Genomic DNA, 22,883 nt, shown 5'->3' on the forward strand with positions numbered 1-22,883 from the left:
TTTTGTCTGTCTGCATTATCAGTCAACTCCTTTCTAAGGTTCCTTACTTCTGTCTGCAACAACTGTATGTCTAAATTTGATGCTGCAGTCTCTGCTTTTGTCTTTACCAGATCAAGTGTAGCTGAGAGGCCCAACATTTGCTCTTTGATTGTTGACACGTCATTTTGAAGCAATTCATAATGTTCATCTTGAGTTTGTTTTGATGATAGCTTATCTCTGAGTGCTTTATTTTCTTGCTTTAACGATTGATTTGTTTGCTTAATTTTCTTCATTTCTTCTTCAAGTATAAGAACTTTAGCATTTAACTCACTGTCAGCAGCTTTAGATTTGTCTGTACTCTTCTTGATTGATTCTCTGTTTGATAATTTAAGGCTTTCATTTTCAGACTTAAGTTTGCTGTTTATTTGCAGACATTCTGTGAGTTTTGTCTTGAAGTTTTCTTGAATATCACATTGTGAAGCTGCGTCACACTTTACAATGTCTATAATTTGACTTGTTGATATTGACATGGACTGTTGCAGTGAAGATTCTTCATCTGGTTGGAAATCAGTGTTTGTTTCAGAGGAAGTTCCCACATATTGATCTATTTCAGATAAGTTTAAATCCTGATGAATGTGCCTTGATAAGTTGTCTTCAGAGTGTCCAATCTGTTTTGGTAAGGTTTCCTCTAGTTCTTGGGTGACATTGCTTTGTGAGATTATTTTTGATTTTGTTTGTTTATTTTTCTGAGATACTGGTCGGTAGTTCAATGGCTGATTTCTTGGTCCCATCTTATGTAATTTCTGTTTGGGTTTTGTGCCAGTTTCTTCAATGATGGCTAGCTGCCTGTTAAACTCCTCATAATTAACTTTGGCCCCTGATTTTCTTTCAAACTTTTGAGCTTTTTTAAGTTCTTTACCAAGTTTTAACATTCCACTGTTTGATGGACCAAAGATAGCACTGGTGAAACTGCTAATGAATCCCGTTGACTTTGATTTAGAGATATGTTTTTTTGGTGTGGGAGTTGAAGGTTTAACTTGAGATGACACAATCATGTCATCTTTTTCATTTGATGTGATTGAGTCAGCAAGGGCTCTGAATACTGTGTTTCTCCAAAGTAATGCCTCATTGCCTTGTACAACTATTTTGCTGGAGTTGTATGCAGTTATTACAAGCTTTTCATTCCCAAGCTGTGTTGTAGTTATTCTTCCTGTTTTGGGTTGATTTTGTGAGAAGGTGTAAATATCTGATAATCTAGCCATAATATAATCAAAGTCACTTTTGTTATAGAATGTTATTGTTATACATTCTCCACAACATGTAATGTTGATGTCATAAATAGACCTGATGTTTTTATCTTCATAATCCAACTGAATGTCTGAAGCTGTAAAGCCTGAAAATTGACTGCCATCTGTAGAGCTTTCAAGATCCATTGTTAAGCTGATTGGCGATAATTGCACAAATGGTCCTTTAACACCTTATATCAACAAGTACATTCCACTTTGTCTGGCATTTAATACCTTTGTTTATTTAATGAAAATATTTTCTTGTTCTGTCTTAAAATATGGCACAAAAATCACTTTTAAACTGTATTTTCTCAGAATCCTTTCAATGAAAGTTCACAATTTTTTTATTTCCAGAAAGCACCTTTTGTGTAGTCCAACCCAGTATAAGTTTGAAAATATTCCGACAAATATTTGTTGAGTTATTAATAATTTTCAGCAGAGCAAAAATTCCATGTCTGATCACTTTAGCTGTCAAATATTAAAAAAAAAAAAAAAAAAAAAAAAACCAAAAAAAACTTAATAGGATGATTGGACATGCGGAGTAGATGACCCCTAACTATTTTGAGGTCACTTGATCAAAGGTCAAGGTCACAGGAGCCTGAACAGTGACTTGAGAACCACTAGGCCACGAGTGTTGAAATTTAGCGGGATGACGGGACATGCCAAGTAGATGATCCCTATTGCAGCCAACCATCAGTGTCTCTTTGACTTTCGCTCCTGACCCCTATTGTGTTCTTGCCTATAGGACTTTGCATTGGGGGAGACATGCGCTTTTTTACAAAAGCATTTTCTAGTTCTTCATGTGAGGAAACCGTCCAGCTGTTATATGGAAGGTCGGTGGTTCTACCCAGGTGCCTGCTCGTGATGAAATAATGCATGGAGGGGCACATAGAGTCTTCCTCCACCATTAAAGCCTGAAAGTGGCCATATGACCCAAAATTGTGTCAGTGCGACGTTAAACCTAACAAAATGAATAAATAAATTGTGGAATTACTGATTGCATCAAGAGAAGCATTTCTTGTTCTACACGCTCTTGTTATCATAAAGTCTTGGATGATTTTAAATCTGGGTCACCTGTGGTAAAAAGCTAGGTAAATAGGTCATATCAAAGGAAAAGCTTGTATACATCCTTTAAATTAGGCCGCTTTTTATACGCCAGAAGGGACGTATTATGTTATGACGCTAGTGTCCGTCTGTCCGTTAGCAATTATTTCCTGTCCGCTCTGTAACTCTTGAACCCCTTGAAGGATTTCAAGGAAGCTTTACACAAATGTTCACCACACCGAGACGATGTGCAGAGCGTATGTTTTGGATGTCTGGCTTCAAGGTCAAGGTCACTCTTAGGAGTCAGAGGTCATATCAGTTTGTTTCGTGTCCGCTCTGTAACTCTGGAACCCCTTGAAGGATTTCAAAGAAACTTGACACAAATGTTCACCACACCAAGACGACGTGCAGAGCGCATGTTCCGGGTGACTTGCTTCAAGGTCAAGGTCACACTTAGGGGTCAAAATTCATATCAGTTTGTTTTGTGTCCGCTGTGTAACTCTTGAACTGCTGGAAGGATTTCAAAGAAACTTGGCAGATATGTTCACCACATTGTACTGATGTGCAGAGCGCATGTTCTGGATGACTCGCTTCAAGGTCAAGGTCACACTTAAGGGTCAAAGGTCATATATGACTTTGCTTTGTGTATATTGCTCTGCATTGCGGTGCTCTTGTTTTTATTTGGCAGATCTCTTTTTTTGTACTTACAATTATTTTTTTTGAATTACTTCCCTTTTATGTTACTATAAATAGCTTATTTTGAAACTTTTTTATTATTGGCCGTAGGGAAAAACCGAGACCTCTTTTCTGTGGTACAACATGGATGGTACCTCCAATTTTAAGGTGTATTTTTACATACCTATACCTGATAAGGATTTTTTTGTAGACTTTAAATATTTATTTTTTTTGTGGACTTAGATTTGTTTTTTGAAGTTTTCCTTTTGTTGTTCCAGTCCTCTGGGACTACAGCAGTCAAGTTCTTAAAATTTTGCTCCCATCCTATGATGTAAGCCTTCGGGCATATATTGCCCCGCTTGGCAGCGCTCTTGTTTGCTCCTGCCTTCCTGAAACTTTGTCAGAATGTTTGTTTTCATGAAAGGGACAAGTTCAAATCCTGGTCATATGGGACAAAAAATAGGTCACAAAGTAAAATGCTTGTTGACACTCAAGAGCAGGCCTCGATCTTGACGGTAGCCCGGTAGCCCTAGGCTACCAGTTTTTCAGACTGACTACCGAATTTCCCAAGCTGGGTAGTCCGTCGGGCTACTAAGTTTTCAAACATGTTAATAATAAAAGCGTGAAATTTCACCGATTTATCTGATGTTTCCTTTTAAATGACAACGATATTTTCGGTCCGCATAACACCGGTCGGCCATTTTTCCGAAATTTAAATCCCTTAATTTTCACAATAATTACAAAAAGAACTTCATGAATCTGAAATGTACATCCTAAATACTAGCTTTCGTATATTTATGCATGAATTGATGACTTCAGATTTGCAATATATAAAGTAACTTTACAAAATTCAGAAATTACATCCCTAAAAATTACCTGGATTGACTGGAATTTACCCGCAAATCGTACAGATATCAAAACGTCATGCCAGTAATTTCCCATTCCACGAGCACGTGCGACCTATCGTATCGCCGTTACTTAAATGTTTATCGACACGTACACAAAAAATGCTTGTAGTGCATTCATTTTTTAATATAATCGCTTCAAATTTTCAGCACCGCTTTAGAAATAATACAGTTTGAATTCTATAACGATTTTAATAAAATGTCGACAGAAATGTAGGCAAAATTCTATAAAAACGATTGAAGTTTCATACAATTATTTGTAAAATTTCAAACAGCGCGATCTTAATTATTTATTTATTTCTAAAAGTAAATAAATAATACATACTATGGTCATAAAATTCAGACTTTTTACAAGAAAGTACAAAAAACAGAATTAAAAAATCTTAAATAATGAAAAATTTATATACATCGAGTAAAACGATTTTTGGCAAACAGATTTCTGCAAGTTAGGATGAATAGGTTACGGGACCTCGTGAACGTAAATCAAAACAATGATTGTTTTAAAATAAAGCAGTATGATGTCGCTGTGGTTTTTAATAAGTTTAATAAGTAAATGAATCTTTGTACATGTCTTTTTTGACTCGACACTATGTCAGATATTCTTTTCAAACAATAATGTAAATTCCTTGAGGGCAAATAGGTCACAGAGGTAGGATATCTACTATTATCGTTTGACACATTTACCTGTCAGTTTATACGGGATATTGTGCATTCGCTTATAAAAAAAATTAAAGAAGATACTTTTTAGCTCACCTGTCACAAAGTGACAAGGTGAGCTTTTGTGATCGCGCGGTGTCCGTCGTCCGTCCGTGCGTGCGTAAACTTTTGCTTGTGACCACTCTAGAGGTCACATTTTTCATGGGATCTTTATGAAAGTTGGTCAGAATGTTCATCTTGATGATATCTAGGTCAAGTTCGAAACTGGGTCACGTGCCTTCAAAAAGTAGGTCAGTAGGTCTAAAAATAGAAAAACCTTGTGACCTCTCTAGAGGCCATATATTTGACAAGATCTGCATGAAAAGTGGTCAGAACGTTCAACTTGATGATATCTAGGTCAAGTTTGAAACGGGGTCACGTGCCTTCAAAAACTAGGTCAGTAGGTCTAAAAATAGAAAAACCTTGTGACCTCTCTAGAGGCCATATATTTCACAAGATCTTCATGAAAATTGGTCAGAACATTCAACTTGATGATATCTAGGTCAAGTTTGAAACTGGGTCACGTGCCATCAAAATCTAGGTCAGTAGGTCAAATAATAGAAAAACCTTGTGACCTCTCTAAAGGCCATACTTTTCATGGGATCTGTATGAAAGTTGGTCTGAATGTTCATCTTGATGATATCTAGGTCAAGTTCGAAACTGGGTCACGTGCCGTCAAAAACTAGGTCAGTAGGTTTAAAAATAGAAAAACCTTGTGACCTCTCTAGAGGCCATATATTTCACAAGATTTTCATGAAAATTGGTCAGAATGTTCACCTTGATGATATCTAGATCAGGTTTGAAACTGGGTCACATGCCATCAAAATCTAGGTCAGTAGGTCAAATAATAGAAAAACCTTGTGACCTCTCTAAAGGCCATATGGGATCTGTATGAAAGTTGGTCTGAATGTTCATCTTGATGATATCTAGGTCAAGTTCGAAACTGGGTCACATGCGGTCAAAAACTAGGTCAGTAGGTCTAAAAATAGAAAAACCTTGTGACCTCTCTAAAGGCCATATGGGATCTGTATGAAAGTTGGTCAGAATGTTCACCTTGATGATATCAAGGTCAAGTTCGAAAATGGGTCACATGCCATCAAAAACTAGGTCAGTAGGTCAAATAATAGAAAAACCTTGTGACCTCTCTAGAGGCCATATTTTTCATGGGATCTGTATGAAAGTTGGTCTGAATGTTCATCTTGATGATATCTAGGTCAAGTTTGAAAGTGGGTCACGTGTCATCAAAAACTAGGTCAGTAGGTCAAATAATAGAAAAACCTTGTGACCTCTCTAGAGGCCATATTTTTCATGAGATCTTCATGAAAATTAGTGAGAATGTTCACCTTGATGATATCTAGGTAAATTTCAAAACAGGATGATGTACCTTCGAAAACTAGGTCAATAGGTCAAATAATAGAAAAACCTTGTGACCTCTCTAGAGACCATATTTTTCAATGGATTTTCATGAGAATTGGTCAGAATTTTTATCTTGATAATATCTAGGTCAAATTCAAAACTGGGTCACATGAGCTCAAAAACTAGGTCACTATGTCAAATAATAGAAAAAACAACGTCATACTCAAAACTGGGTCTTGTGGGAAGAGGTGAGCGATTCAGGACCATCATGGTCCTCTTGTTTACTGATTTCTTCTCAGCAATTTAAAGAACCGAGGCCGTACGATCAGACAGTGATGTGTCACATGGCGCGAAAAGATGACGTAATGCCATGACAATCTCGGGCAGTTAAACCCCTTTGATCTCCACTTTAGATGCCATGATACCGACACACTTCTTTTAGCTCTTTGAGGGGGTTTTAATTGATGATGAAAACAAGGCCCCTTGTTTATCAACAGAATAATTACCGATAATTGTTAATGTTTTTTTTTTTTCGCTTTAAACACGGGTGGGTTGATGATGATTATTGTGTCCACGTCGCCCCGGACTGTGATAATAGGCTACATTTACTTGATCATAATGCAAAAAACAAAAACAAAAACAAATACCGACCTACCGACCCTACTTTTTTTGGCCATGCCACCAGAAACACAACATTTTTGGGGGGTTGGGGGCAGCGGGGGCTAACCAGGCTGATCCATTATTGCAGTTAAATTTGAACAGCTACACTATATTTTAAAGGCCCTGGCTAAAAAAGTAAGTTTTAGAAGGGTAGTGCAAATTTGAACCCCACGCCTGGCATATAACTAGATACTGGTATAGGTCTTACTTTTTTTCTACAGTTTTCTCCCATAATTTCTGTCTGCTAGTTACTTGAATATTGTAACATGGTTATCCACTTACGTTGGCTTAGCCTGCCCATGGATCTAACAAAATGATTTCGGGCAATTAAAAATGATTTCTGGCAAATGTTTTTTTTAACTTACTTGCCCGAAAGGACAATTGCTGAAAAAAAAAATTAAGGTGAAGACTGTAATATATTTTTCTCTTTTCCAAAACGGGACTACCAGAAATCTGGTCGGGCTACTTGATTTCACAAGTTGGTAGCCCTGCTGGCTACCAGCAAAAGTAGGTTAAGATCGAGGCCTGAAGAGGCTATGTTGTTTGGTCCAATCTTAATAAAAATTGGTCAGAATAATTTGTGTCCATGAAATCATTAGGTAAAAGTGTTTACACTATTACAGTTTGTTACACAGGTGAGCAACCTAGGGCAATCTTGTCCCTCTTGTTGAAATTTCTTCCGTAACTTCACATAGTGTGAAAAAATAACGTGAAAACAATCTTGTCTTTCTCTTTGATCATTTATTTTGTTACATATTTTTACCAAACAAACCTTGTCTGTAAATGATCACAAAATCATTTTTTTTCTTCAGACAAAATGCATGGAATGTAAATTTCACAGTAAAGAAATACGCTATAAACCCAAGGGCAAACATGTCAGGTTTATCAGTTGCTAATTTTGGGATGCTTCATATTATACACTCAATCTGTTTTTGTTCTTGTTGGTTGTGTGAAGTTAATGCTTCTCCTTGCTGTTTGTGACAAATGGGTGTGGGGTTTTTAACATTGCTGCATAACTGCATGACTGTTCTTAGTTGAATATATACCATTGACCAGTTATAGTAAAACAAGTCGAATTTCACAACCATAGTTATCTATCATACATGTATGTTAAACTATAAAATTAATGCTGGTACATAGTGAACATATTGAACAGTCTTTTATTTTGTTTAAATATTAATACAGTAAATTAGTGGAAGCATTGTTAATGTTTATGATTGAGTGCTTCAGGTATTTCTGTTACTTGTATCTATGCTACTTGGTATACTAATATTTCACCCTTTGTAGTTCCAGCATAGAGCTTGTTTTCCTTATTGCAGTAAAAAAGACATGATATTCTACCAGAATATACATGTGTTTCTTCTGTGTCTAATTTTTCTATAGTCTTGAGATTTGCTGAAAACTGAATTAATGGATATTTCCTGGCTGATGAAAAATAAGGGAGCATAAACAAAAATGCATGCAATTTACCTGCTATATAAACAGACCCAAAATGGTCAACAGCTAAACCACTTCCTCTGTTAGCAAAGCTTTCACTGACTGTGATTATCTTTCCTTTGCTGCTTGTTTTCTTAACTGTCAGTTTCCTAGTCCCACTGTTTGTATCAGTTACTATGTCTTCTACATAAAAGATTTCACTGCTCTGGTTAACTTTTATATATCTAGGCTCATGAAATCCTGTTAATGTTTTTATTGGATCTCCTCTAGTGCTCACAATTTGTACACAACCAGGATCTTGACAGGCTACTACTAGATTTGGTTTAAAGTACTCTAAGCCATAACATTTTTTCCCCATATCAATCTCATTGGCCAATGAAAGCTTGCCAGTCTGTGTAAAGCACAGAAACTGAATCTTTCTAGCTCCCGGCAGTGTAGTAGCCACTTTTTCTATATCCACACAGGTCACATCAAATGGTTTGCTTTCCAGTTGTATTGAGGATGTTAGAATGTCCTGCTTTAAATTGATAAGTTTTATTGATGCATTTTTATCATCAGCAACTACAAGCTGATCCGATACTTTACACAATCCAGTTATACTTCTGTTCTCTTCATTTTTGCAAGCATTTGATTTGATAATGCTTTCATACATTAATTTTCTCTTTAATTCTGATTTGTCTAGAAGTCGGCCAAACCTAATTTCACATTCAGTGGACATGAAATAGATTTCGTCTTTTTCTGTCAGAAACTCATAGTTCTGTATTTCTGTGTCGTTTTTGGTGGCCTGCATATCTGACTTAACTTTTTCTAAGTCAGACTTCATGTTTTTCATAGCAACAAATAGTTCACATTTTTCTCCTGCCTTCTTTTTTCTGTCTATGGATGTTTTCATTTTCTTCACTTCTGTTTCAGCTTTATCAGTTCTGTGCAGTATACGTTGAAGTTTGTGAGTATCTGTTTGGTTCATGTGTTCTGATTGTTTTTCTAGATCTTCCTCACTTTTATTTATTTTTTTAAATACATCATCCTGGTTGGTTTGAAGCTGTTTTCTCATTTGTCTCTCTTCATTATTAAGTCTTTCTAGTAGATCAGCCTTTTCTTTATCTAAGCTTGCAATGACTTCAGCTCTTTTTTGTTCATACGCTTTAGTTTCATTTGTTTGTCTTACGCTCAGATCATCTAGAATATGTTTATGTTGGTCTTGAACTTGTCTTTTCAGTGTGGCTTTGTGCTTCTGGATTGAAGTGCTAGTATCTTTTTTGTTTGTGTTAACTTTTGTCAGATTTGATTCTACCCTATCTCTTTTTGCACCAAGTTCTTCTAGAGTTTCATCAATTGAGAGAGATAATTGTCTTATTTCATCAGTCATTTTGTCAGATTTGACAATTGAAGGAATATGACAAACTTCAGAACAATTGTTATGATTTTCAGTTTTACATTTAGGACAAGCCGTTGTCTTACATGATTCACAATAAAACTTTATTATCTCTTTTGGATGTTTTTGGCACTTGTCGAAACAGAAATCTTGTGGCATATTAGAACTGTCCAGCAGGGTGTGTTGTGAAAGATGTTTCTTGTGATATCTGATACATGTTGCACACAAGTACTCCACACAGTTTACACAAAAGCCATCAGCTTTAACAAAAGTTCCTAATTCTTTTTCACAATCCTCACAGAACATTTCCTTTACCTCATCCGACATTTGAATTGATGAATCAAAGTCTGCTTGAAGACCATTGGGGTCTTCATCATTTCCAAGGGATGCACATGCCATTTCTTTTGTAAGCATCTAATATTTTATTCTAACTAAAGGTATCTGTAAATCATTGCAGTAACAGTGAATATCTAATTTCTGATTTACGTGCAGCAAGTAATGTAAAGATTGATACTTGTAATCAGGTTGATATATAGTTCAGTTATCTTATCAGTCGGGACACTTTTGGGTAGGGAAACAATGAATAACCTGCTTAAAAGTATACACCATGTGATTTACAAAATAATAAATATGTCCCTTTATTTCATCAGTTAATAAAATATGGGCAAAAGTTCAAATGTGTAATAATTAAATCATGTGTGCATAGCTCTAGTACAAAAAAAAAATCTAAATGAAAAAATGCTAATAATGAAACTTGATAAAACACTTTTAAAGTGTATTATGAAATTTACAGTTAGTAATTAGCAAATTAAGACCTAGAGGAAGAAATATGGTGTAGAAAATTAAAACTTCAGCATTAACAATATAAACATAACAAAATATGTAAAAATCCATTTTGCATGCAGGAATTTTGTGTGTAAACGGTTATGTTTTACATTATTGATTATCTTTTACATACAAACAAATTAGAAATTAGGACAAACAATATTAGAATATTAATTTACCATTGTATCAAATTGAATGTAATTTACATGCAAGAGTAGTCATTTACATGAATGGATATTTTTTACTTATTATATAAATGCCCTTCCATATGAATGTTAATCTGTGGCATTATTATATGGTCTTTCAGTTTTTTGTAAATTGTGGTATCTGGTCCCTTTTAGGGGAATCTAGAATTAAAAATAGAGATACTGATTTTTTTTTATGAATAGCTGAATGAGATATGTCAGACTTGGTCAGTTGCATCTTTATTTATGGTTAGGTCCTCTTACAATTGCTTTAAGATGTTGGAGCTGGCAGCTGGAGTTAAAGATTGAAAACAACTTTTATTGACTCACTAATAGTTTGATGGATCTTCTTCAAACTTGGTCTGTAGCATCATTGTAAGTTCCTCTCCCAAGTTAATTTCAATTGGGGCTTGTAGGGCTTTGAGTGTCTCAACACAAAATGTGTATTGCTGCGAGGTCACAGACATGCTGGATAATTGATTAAGAAGAAATATCAGAGAACATATTCATTAAAGCTGTAACTCCCTTAAGTTTCTTTTTTGTACAATTATTCAGCAGAGTATATAGGGCCATTGATGACCCACTTGTTAATAAAATTGATAATGGAATTTTTGGTAACACATGATGTAAGACTTAGTGCATATTGATAACCCAGTTTAACAGAAGTTAAGGCAGTTCAAAGTGTACTGTTCATTTCACAGGTAATAGATCTGCACTTTATTGAAATTAAGACCCTTTATACTGTATTTAATGAAAAATCATTTCATGCAACTGATAGAATAGCTATGTGATGCATTGGATCCTTTTTTAACTCGACTATACGAAGTATAAGGAGAGCTATCCTACTCGCCCTGGCGTCGGCGTCTTTCTGCATCCCCACCTTGGTTAAAGTTTTTTTACACTTTCTCTTTTTTCAACTTATCTCTGTAATTACTTGATGGATTTGATTCAAACTTGAAATACTTATTCCTCATCATCATCCACATCATCTGACATAAGGGCCATAACTATGGCACCAATATTTCATGAATTATCCCCCCTTTTCACTTAGATTTTCAGGTTAAAGTTTTGATGCACTTTCACTCTATCTCTGTTATTAATTAAAATAGTTGTTTAACATCATCACCAACATCATATGACACAAGGTGCATAACTCTGGCACCATTTTTTCATGAATTATTCCCCCTTTTTACTTAGAACTTCAGGTTAAACTTTTATGCACTTTCACTCTATCTCTGATATTACTGAATGGATCTGATTCAAACTTAAACAATTGTTCATCATCATTTCCCCTATCATATGCCCCATGGTGCATAACTCTTGGACCAATTTTTCATGAATTATTTCCCCTTTTCTACTTAGAATTTTAGGTTAAAGTTTTGATGCACTTTCACTCTGTCTCTGTTATTACTGAATGGATTTGATTCAGACTTAAAATAATTGTTCAACATCATCACCCACACCATATGATGCAAGGTGCATAACTCTGGCACCAATTTTTCATTAACTATTCCCCCTTTTTACTTAGAATTTTAGGTTAAAGTTTTGATGCACTTTCACTCTGTCGCTGTTATTACTGCATGGATTTGATTCAAACTTAAAATAGTTGTTCAACATCATCACCCACACTATATGACACAAGCTGCATAACTCTGGCACAACTCTGGCACCAATATTTAATGAATTATGCTCCTTTTTGCTTAGGATATACTTATATAGTGTTTTGATACATTTTATCTTAATTACCTCTCTTATTACTTTAAAGTGGAATTATATGCATTTTCAAGTAAAGATCAAGCTTTAATAGATTATATGTATGTAAAAAGGGTGAAGGAAATTATAGCTTTTAACCCAACATACCAAACTCTTCCTGTTACCAGTTCGAAATAATAAGTTTCCAAGTATGACTTTTCTTATTTTGAGTGGGGCAGTCTTTTTAAAAAACGTCAAACTGTAAGCAGAAATTTTCATTTTCAGGTAAGGGAGATCATTGTGCAGAAGACTGAAAAAATATCAATTATTTTATCCATCCGATTTCTTTATTTTTAGCTCAACTATTCAAAGAATAGTCTAGCTATTCTACTCACCCTGGCGTCGGCGTCGGCGTCACACCTTGGTTAAGTTTTTGCATGCAAGTACATACAGCCATCAATTAAAGGCATATAGCTTTGAAACTTATTTTTTCTTTTTCTAGGTCAATTACCAACCTCTCTGGGTCAAGTCCCATAACTCTGACATGTATTTTGAGCAAATTATGCCCCCTTTTGGACTTAGAAAATTTTGGTTAAAGTTTTACATGCAAGTTACTATCTCCAAAACTAATGCAGATATTGAATTGAAACTTCACATGTGTCTTCGGGGTTATAAAAGTAGTTGATAGCAGCATGTCCTATAACTCTGACCTTCATTTTGGCCAAATTATGCCCCCTTTTGGACTTAGAAAATTCTGGTTAAAGTTTTGCGTGCTAGTACATACAGCTATTACTAAAAGGCATATAAATTTGAAACTTATTTTTTCTTTTTCTAGATCAATTACCAACCTCACTGGATTAAGTCCCATAACTCTGACATGTATTTTGAGCAAATTATTCCCCTTTTGGGACTTAGGAAATTCTGGTTTAATGAAGTTTTACATGCAAGTTTCTATTTCCAAAACTAATGCAGATATTGAATTGAAACTTCACGTGTCTTCGGGGTTATAAAACTAGTTGATAGCAGCAAGTCCTATAACTGATATGCATTTTGGTCAAATTATGTCCCCTTTTGAACTTAAAACTCTTTTGATATTTAACCTTTTTGGGTAAAATTTTCCTGCTTCTGGGACAATATTTCGAATAGTCGAGCTTGGCTGTCTTACGGACAGCTCTTGTTAAAGCATCAACTTGAAATGCTAATGCGGCATTATCGTTAATTTAACACATCTAAATGCACAGCAGCCGAAAGTTGCTTTTATAGAACACTCAACCCAAAACACACTATATGCAGTATTAGATTTGCATAATGCCACTTTAAGTTGATATTTTTGACATAGACTCTGGCTATTGTGCAATATCTTCATCCACAATTGGAGTCATTAAACACTCCAGTGACAGCTCTAGTTTCTTCAGATGTGCCCAGTTTCACTATCCAGCATCGAAATAGTCGAGCGCGCTGTCTCCTGTGACAGCTCTTGTTTGATTAGAATGTTAAAAAAATCATTAAACTTGAAAATGATAAATTGATATTGTTGAACATAAAAAACTTTTGCAAACAAGGAACATAAAAATCTTGGTTTGTTTATGAAAATTACTAAAATGTGCAACATACCTCAGGGTTTTCCCTTGTACATGTATTAGCTAAGGTGGAACTTTATTATACAAATTAACATTCATTGAATGGATTCAAAGTACTGAGAAAATTGTCATGAAAAGTCTGTTGAAATACAGCTTGCTCTTTAAACTGATTGATATACTGTGAAATCTTTAATTAATATTTGTGGAGGACTAATTTTAGTGGATTTCCTGGTTAAGTCAAACCACGCAATTTAATCCCAACAAACCAATAAAAGTCCCATCATTTTATGTTCAAAAGATGAAATCCGCTAAATTCATGTCCTCATAAAAAAATTTGACTAAAACCACAAAATTTCATGCCCATGAAATTAAATGATTTTACAGTTTCTGATGAAAAAATGATAAATGGAACTCGCTTTCCTCAAATTCTAGTAATCTCAAAGATATTTTCAAGTCTCATCCAAATAACATGTCTACAAAATATCATTTGAAGTCAAATTTTGGTTATCTTCAAGTAAATCGTTTGATTCATTGGAATTCCAGATACCCAATGTTTCAACTGTATATGAATGTATTCACCAAACTTTGTCCGTTAATATCCTTGCATCTACATCTAAAGCCTGTATCAGATTGCTGTGTAGCAGTACTATGGCTAGCTTGAGTTTATATATATACGTTTTGTATGTAAAATGGCATCTACCCTTGTCTGTGTAATTGTATGTTTAAATGTTACAGTTTTGACCATCACTTTAGACATTATTCATCATTTCAAAACGAGTTACATAAGTGCTACACTCTTGACAGTCACTTGAGACATAATAATGTTCCTCATTTCAGAATCAGTTGTTGAAGTGTTACCCTCCAGACCATGATCATGTTAGACTATGGTGTGATATATTTGTACCTGTGTTACCATCAGCAGTATCAACTGAAGCCTGGACTTCATGGTTAAAACTGACAGTTGAGGATGTACAGAACTTCATATCCACAAGAAACAAAACATATGCTGATCTAGTGGATTTGGTAGGCTTTGTTTTTGCTGGATTTGTTTTCGAGATAAAATTTTTCATTCCTGGAAGAACTATTTATAACATAAATCTGTTAAATGTACAGTCTTGTTTAAATCTATGTGAGTAACATAACTTCAGATTGATTTGACAATGAAAAACTTTTTACTCTCACTACTGGTTGTTTGTTTTGCAAGTTATAATGTTATAAAATTGAATCACTTTGAGGTAGATGTAAATTTTGGGACAACATTGAAAATCAGCCATAGTTGCACGGGTGGTAAAAGCGCAATCTGATTCCAGCCAGTAATATGCTTAAAATGGGTTGCCCACATCTGGTGCTGGTGCTGCGCATAAAAAAAGACAAAATTGAGGTATATGTGAAGTTATGAGTTTGCTTAGTATGAGACGAGAAGAAATTTTCTCGAAAAAAGCAAAATGTCAAAATGTGTAAAATATTTGGTTTGTAATTTATGATTTGGCTCTATTATCACAAAAACTCAGGCGACATGAAGCGTGAAAAAGTATGAAATCAACAGAATGGAAGTTTCTGACCTCATAATATTTATGCCTTATCTGAGAACATCTAATGTTTTTTTATGATAACTCAGCTGTTGTTAAGTATCGAATATCAAGAACATTTGCTTCAGATCCTGCTTAAGGGGACATAATTGACAAAAGAGTCATCGGGAATGGGGTTGTGCACTGGGAATGGAGTTGCTCATATACATCATAATGTATAAGTATAATGAATAATTCCCGAGGCGCAACCCCATTCCCGATTATTTTTTGCCAATCTGTCCCTAAAAAGCAAGATTTCATTCAAGTATAGGTAATATTCATGACGGTTTTACATGTGTTTGATCATAGAAGCGTCACATTTCCAGAAAGATGGCACAAGAGTTTGAAAATTTGCATTTTTCACGATTCCATGCTTTTTTGACAGTTCGAGCCAGCAGAGTTTTCGTGATAACAGAGCTGATTCTTAAATTAATAACGTGGTATCATCTTTATTCATTTTTGTGTGGAATAGCGTTTTGCTTTTTTTCGAATGCACTTGTAAATGTGTCATTCTTTACAAAAACAAAAACCCACCTACCTCGATTTTGTATATATTGATGCGCAACACCAGCACCGGAAGTTGCGCAACCCATTTTTAGCGTATTCCCAGTTGGAATAGGATTGCGCAGTTACAACCCATGCGTTAGCCTTATCATTAGTTCGGCTATACGAAGTATAAGGAGAGCCATCCTACTCGCCCCGGCATCGGCGTCTTTACGCGTCCCCACCTTGGTTAAAGTTTTGGTGCACTTTCTCTTTTTTGTACCCCCCGACAACAAAGTTGTAAGGGGGGGTATACTGGTTTCAGGTTGTCTGTCTGTCTGTCTGTCCGTAGACGCAATCTTGTGCGCACCATCTCTCCTTATCCCCTTGACAGAATTTAATGAAACTTCGCACAAGTGATCAGTACTAACAGTAGTTGTGCATGGGGCATGTTAGGTTCTTTTAGAAAAAAAATTTGCAGAGTTATGGGACTTTGTTTTTTTTTGTTACTATACTATATACATAGACACAATCTTGTGCGCACCATCTCTCCTCCTCCCCTTGACACAATTTAATGAAACTTCACACAAGTGATCAGTACCATCAGTAGTTGTGCATGGGGCATGTTAGGTTCTTTTAGAAAAAAAATTTGCAGAGTTATGGGACTTTGTTTTTTTGTTACTATACTATATACATAGACACAATCTTGTGCGCACCATCTCTCCTCATCCCCTTGACACAATTTAATGAAACTTCACACAAGTGATCAGTAACAACAGTAGTTGTGCATGGGGCATGTTAGGTTCTTTCAGAAAAAAAAATTTGCAGAGTTATGGGACTTTGTTTTTTTGTTACTTTACTATATACATAGACACAATCTTGTGCGCACCATCTCTCCTCATCCCCTTGACACAATTTAATGAAACTTCACACAAGTGATCAGTAACAACAGTAGTTGTGCATGGGGCATGTTAGGTTCTTTCAGCGACAAAATTGCAGAGTTATGGGACTTTGTTTCTTGTTAACATACTATGTACATACAGTCTGCATATGCAATCTTGTGCGTGCCTAATCTACCAAACCCTTACACAAAATTTAATGAAACTTCACACAAGTGATCAGTACCAACCCTAGTTGTGCATGGTGCATGTTACATTCTTTTAGATAAATATTCTGCATAGTTATGGGACTTTGTTTTTTGTTACTATACTGTATACATACAGTCTATATACATACAGTCCACATAATTATGCAATCTTGTGTGCGTCAAATTGCAATGTACTGTGTCAGTGCATGCGGGGGGTACATTCATCACCTTTAGTGATAGCTCTAGTTTCAACTTATCTCTGTATTTACTTGATGGATTTGATTCAAACTTGAAATACTTATTCCTCATCATCGTCCACATCATCTGACATAAGGGCCATAACTCTGGCACCAATATTTCATGAATTATTCCCCCTTTTCACTTAGATTTTCAGGTTAAAGTTTTGATGCACTTTCCCTCTATCTCTGTTATTACTGAATGGATTTGATTCAAACTTAAAATAGTTGTTCAACATCATCACCCACATCATATGACACAAGGTGCATAACTCTGGCACCATTTTTTCATGAATTATTCCCCCTTTTTAGCTCATCTGATTTTTTGAAAAAAAATGATGAGTTATTGTCATCACTTGAGCAGTGTCTGCGTCGGCGTTGCCTGGTTAAGTTTTATGTTTAGGTCAGCTTTTCTCCTAAACTATCAAAGCTATTGCTTTGAAACTTGGAATACTTGTTCACAATCATAAGCTGACCCTGTACAGCAAGAAACATAACTCCATCCTGCTTTTTGCAAGATTTATGGCCCCTTTTGGACTTAGAAAATATCAGATTTCTTGGTTAAGTTTTATGTTTGGGTAAACTTTTTCTCTTAAACTATCAAAGCTATTGCTTTGAAACTTACAACACTTGTTCACCATTATAAGCTGACTCTGTACAGCAAGCAACATAACTCCATCCTGCTTTTTGCAATAATTATTGCCCCTTTTGGACTTAGAAAATCATTTTCTTGGTTGAGTATTATGTTAAAGTCAACTTTTCTCATAAACTATCAAAGCTATTGCTTTAAAACTTGCAACAGTTTTTCACCATCATAAGCGGACACTGTACATCAAGAAACATAACTCTATCCTGCTTTTTGCAAGAATGATGGCCTTTTTGGACTTAGAAAATCATGGGTAGGACAATATTTCTATTATACAAAAAAAATCAGATAAGCGTCAGCACCCGCAAGGCGGTGCTCTTGTTACTTAGAATTTTAGGTTAAAGTTTTGGTGCACTTTCACTCTACCTCTGTTATTATCCCCCGACGAAAGTCGGAGGGATATAGTTTTGGCGTTGTCCGTCCGTCCGTCCTTCCGTCCGTCTTTCCGTCCGTCCGGAGCCATATCTAGGAAATGGTTGGGAATATTTATTTAAAACTTCATATACATGTTCACCACAATGAGTTCTTGCGGCCCGTCAAGTTTCAGTCAGATTGCCCAAGTAACACCAGAGTTATGGCCCTTAGAAGTTTCTAGTGTTAACTATATAGGGTACTATAAATATGGCAATTTCTGCATCATAACTTTTGATATATTTGACCTAGAACTATGAAACTTAAACAGAATTTAGATCACCATAATGTGGTTGTGTACACACAATTTCATTTGGATTTATTTGTAAATTAAGAGTTATTGCCCTTTAATTGTATAAAAATCCACATATTTGTACATAACAAACTTACCATTTTGTAGAATTTCTTTTCCATGAACATTTATTGTAAACATGTGAAGTTGTGTACCCACACCTGGTCGCCCCCTTACCTTGATCACACACCTCCCCCCCTATCCCCCGACCCCCCCCCCCCCCCCCCCCCAAAAAAAAAAAAAAATTCAATCCTTATTTTAGATTTTTTTGAAACAAACTTCATATACATGTTCACCACTATGAGGTTATGGGGCCCATCAAGTTTCAGACAGATTGCCCAAGTAACACCAGGGTTATGGCCCTTAGAAGTTTCTAGTGCTAACTATATAGGGTACTATAGATCTATAGATATGCCAATTTCTGCATCATAACTTTTGATATATTTGACCTAGAACTATGAAACTTTAACAGAATTTAGAGCACTATAATGTGGTTGTGCACAGACAATTTTGTACGGATTTCTTTTTGTAACTTCAGAGTTATTGCCCTTAATTGTCTAAAAATCCACATATTTGTACATAACAAACTTACCATTTGGCAGAATTTCATTAAATTTCTTTCATTCTTTTCTGTGAACATTTATTATAAACATGTGAAGTTGCGCACCCACACCTGGGCACCCACTTGCCTTGGTCACCCCCCCTCCCCCTCCCAACCCCACTCCCCCCCCCCCTCCCCAATTTTTTTTTTTTTTTTCATTTATTTTAGATTTTTTTCAAACCTTCCAAGTTGTACTATTCCCCCCCCTCCCTTTCTCCACCCAGTCATGCCCACCACTGATCATACATCCTCTGCCCCCCCCCCCCCCCCCCCCCCCCCCCCCCAACTCACCCTTTTACCTTTTTTTTTTTTTTTTTTTCATTTTTAATTTTCAAATCAATATTTTATTATCAGCATGTGAAATTTTGTTTCCCTCCCGTTCCCCTGCACCCCCACCCCTAAAAAAATAAATATATACATATACTATATATAGATATATATATTTCCATCCTTTTTTTTTTTTAAATGTTCAAACCTTCAACATGTTAAGTTGTGACTGCACAAACCTTGCCCTCAGCCATGTTCAAGATATCTTATCTGTGTTCTCTTAAGGACATCTGATCTTTTAAGTTCAAATGTACATGTAAAACAGCAACACCTGGTGCCAAACCACTCAAAGACAATATTTCATTCCAGTTAAACTTCAAGCTCACATTTCAATTAACTGCATTTAATTTTAAAAGCTAAGCTTATTACAGTAAGCATATCCCATTCAAAATAAATTCTTTAGTCCGGATCAGAGTATCATACATTTATTGTGTACTCTTTAATTAAACATTTGTTTTCTGTTAAATTGATTTTGACTAATGAAATTATTTGCTTCTTATTAACATCCTTAACTTTTTGCCGGATATATCTTTTTGCCATTCCTCACCACAAACCCTTTCGGCGGGGGATACCAATTCATCGAATTTGCTTGTTACTGAATGGATTTGATTCAAACTTAAAATAGTTTTTCAGCATCATCACCCACATCATATGACACAAGATGCATAACTCTGGCACAATTTTTCATGAATTATTCCCCTTTTTACTTAGAATTTCAGGTTAAAGTTTTATGCACTTTCACTCTATCTCTGTTATTACTGAATGGATCTGATTCAAACTTAAACAATTGTTCAACATCATTACCCTTATTATATGACACAAGGTGCATAACTCTGGGACCAATCTTTCATGAATTATTTCCCCTTTTTACTTAGAATTTTAGGTTAAAGTTTTGATGCACTTTCACTCTGTCTCTGTCATTACTGAATGGATTTGATTCAAACTTAAAATAGTTGTTCAACATCATCACCCACACCATATGACACAAGGTGCATAACTTTGGCACCAATATTTAATGAATTATGCCCCTTTTTGCTTAGGATATACTTATATAGTGTTTTGATACATTTTATTTTTACCTCTCTTATTACTTTAAGTTGTTATTTTTGACATAGACTCAGGCTATTGTGTAGTATCTTCATCCACAATTGAAGTCATTAAACTCTCCAGTGACAGCTCTAGTGTCCTCAGATGTGCCCAGTTTCACTTTCCAGCATCGAACTAGTTGAGCGCGCTGTCTCCTGTGACAGCTCTTGTTTTGAGTAAGTTTTCAAATTAGAAAAAAAATGATTATATCCTTGGAGGTTTATATATCACAAAAGTCATGCAATATTACTTTGAAATATTTCAGTGATTGATCACATTTTTGCTTTATTTCTGTTAAAAGTAGACAGAAATGATTATTTTTGACCTTTACTTTATTTCTGTTAAAAGTAGACAGAAATGATTATTTTTGACCTTTAATGATAAAAATCTAGTATCTTGACTTGTTTAAATGTTTTGTCAATTGTAGTGAACAAACTTTAATGGGATAATTCTGTATGTTTACAGATACAGTCATTGAAATATCTTACACAGCTTCTTCATCACCATGGCAACACACCAGTTGACCTTCAGCGTCAACATTCTGCTGTTGTCAAGGAAACCGCAGTTCAACTCTTGTCATTGTGGGATAGAGAATGGACAGGGGAGACAATCTTCGGTGCATGTTTGTTACAAGTGACAGAGTTGTCTGGATTGCTTATATCACACTTGGAAAATGAAAACTTTTTGAGGGTATTAAATAAAATACATTATTTGCTTTAATCATTTAATTTAAAAACTATAAAAATCTTCCGTTTTCCTAATTTTCTGATAAGAATTTACTAAATAAACAGTATATCTTTGTAAAGTAATGTACATATTTTAATTTTGTAACGTAAACTGTTCTTTTTAAATATTTGCAGAGTTTACGCCATTTCTATCAAATATTTTCTCAAATTTTATGCTGGTCACACTTAAAAATGAAGACTGTACTCTGTTTTATAAGGTAAAAATCTGAAATACATGACCGTACATACCATGGTACAATCCAAAACATCCTGATATACCACACTACGAAATGTTAGTCTGGATACTAGGCTCTAAATATTTGCAACAAATAAATTGACACATGTATTTCCCTTGTACATGTAGCAGCAGGTATTCAGATGACAGATTTACAAAGAAACATAGTTCATAAAATATTTTAGTAAAAATGCACGTCACAGTTACAAAAGAACAAGCAATGTAACAACTGTATTAACGATAAACCAAGAGTTGTGTCCCTTTCCTATTGCAGATATTTGATTTACTGTTAAATCATGTTAAAACCGACAGTGTGAAGATTGCAGCATGTCACTTCCTGAAGGGATGTAAGAAGGTGAAGTTTGCCCCTGATTCAAAGGTCAGTTGTAACAAACGACTATTTTTCATTAAGTAACAAAGGCCTTTGCATAGGTTATCGTCATACTTACCATGGTTTAGAAATTTAATGCGTTGGAATTGAACCAAAAAGACATTTATCCTAAGTGGGTAAATAAAGTGTCTGAAAGATGGACTCTGGTAAATCAGATGATAAAACACCTTGTTCATTTTTATTCCTAACATGCTTGTTGAAATAGAATGATAAAAGATATGCTTAACTCTGTCCATCAGAGTAGTATGAGGGCTGTTCAAAAATAAAATAGGCTTTTGCTGTGAAAGTCTCATATTTTGTATGGTGCAATGAAAAATAAATGCTTGTAATTTGCAATTTTTATGTAATCTAATTTTGGTCACACATTTACATGTTGGTAACTTTTTCGCTAATGGGCAAAGCACATAGACCGTTTTAATAACCATAGCATTAGCTACGCATAACCAGTGCAATCACTATTTCATCTGTCATTTCTTCAATTTGACCACTTAAACGTGGGAGGCGGAAGTAAACAACATCTAAACGAATTGAGTATTGTTGTTCGTAACAAATGTAATCGTTGTCATCTGTTAGAATAAACAAATAGACAGTTGTTAATTTATGTACAGATGTTTGCAAACACAAACTGAAATTTGTAACTCATAGAGATGACTTCACAAAAATGTTTTGTCATCTGTGTCTTGGTCATCATGTTGAAAAAAAGATTTCACAAATTGCTCAGAATTTGATAGAAGATGGCGAAGGGTGAGGGAGAAACTAAAATATATATGATTTGAAGTTAACTTCAATCTGTGATGCCTCTGATTAAGAACAACTACACATAGTGTGCACCCTATCTGAAGAGGCATCCATTGCCGAGTACTTCCGACTGCTCTGGGTTGGAAACCTTGCCTAAGGTGTAGAGTTCTTCTATATAAGAAAGTCATCCTGATCCTGAAATAATGGACACCTTGGGTTTTCCTCAGCTTGAAAAATAACAATTTGACTTAAAGCCCAGTGAAATATACACCATTAATCTAAGTGTACAAGTATATGCAAATTTAGTATAATTATGTCAGTTTAGGTAGATAGGAAGAGTGCCAATTGGCACTCTGCAGATT

General features: G+C 35.2%; 2 protein-coding genes across 2 annotated transcripts in view; one reads left to right on the plus strand and one right to left on the minus strand.

Moving 5' to 3' along the window:
• The window catches only part of LOC128552281 (uncharacterized protein C1orf112-like), a gene marked incomplete at its 3' end in the record, with an annotated part of 67,746 nt that overhangs the window by 33,567 nt on the left and 11,296 nt on the right, over positions 1–22,883 (plus strand). The window contains exons 11-13 of the mRNA XM_053533311.1: positions 14,533–14,718; positions 20,898–21,122; positions 21,667–21,771. Coding sequence (XP_053389286.1) covers positions 14,533–14,718; positions 20,898–21,122; positions 21,667–21,771 — 516 coding nt within the window. The remainder of the gene's footprint in view (positions 1–14,532; positions 14,719–20,897; positions 21,123–21,666; positions 21,772–22,883) is intronic.
• On the minus strand, positions 7,399–9,894 carry LOC128552282 (uncharacterized). The gene has a single exon (XM_053533312.1). It carries the CDS (start codon positions 9,825–9,827, stop codon positions 7,851–7,853), a length of 1,977 nt encoding a protein of 658 aa, XP_053389287.1. The 5' UTR covers positions 9,828–9,894; the 3' UTR covers positions 7,399–7,850.

Source organism: Mercenaria mercenaria, unplaced genomic scaffold (assembly GCF_021730395.1).
Source record: "Mercenaria mercenaria strain notata unplaced genomic scaffold, MADL_Memer_1 contig_2228, whole genome shotgun sequence".
NCBI lineage: Eukaryota > Metazoa > Mollusca > Bivalvia > Venerida > Veneridae > Mercenaria > Mercenaria mercenaria.

Bases quoted from the DNA above. Each gene is read 5' to 3' on its own strand.
- LOC128552282 (XM_053533312.1), bottom strand. From the start codon at position 9,827: ATGCTTACAAAAGAAATGGCATGTGCATCCCTTGGAAATGATGAAGAC.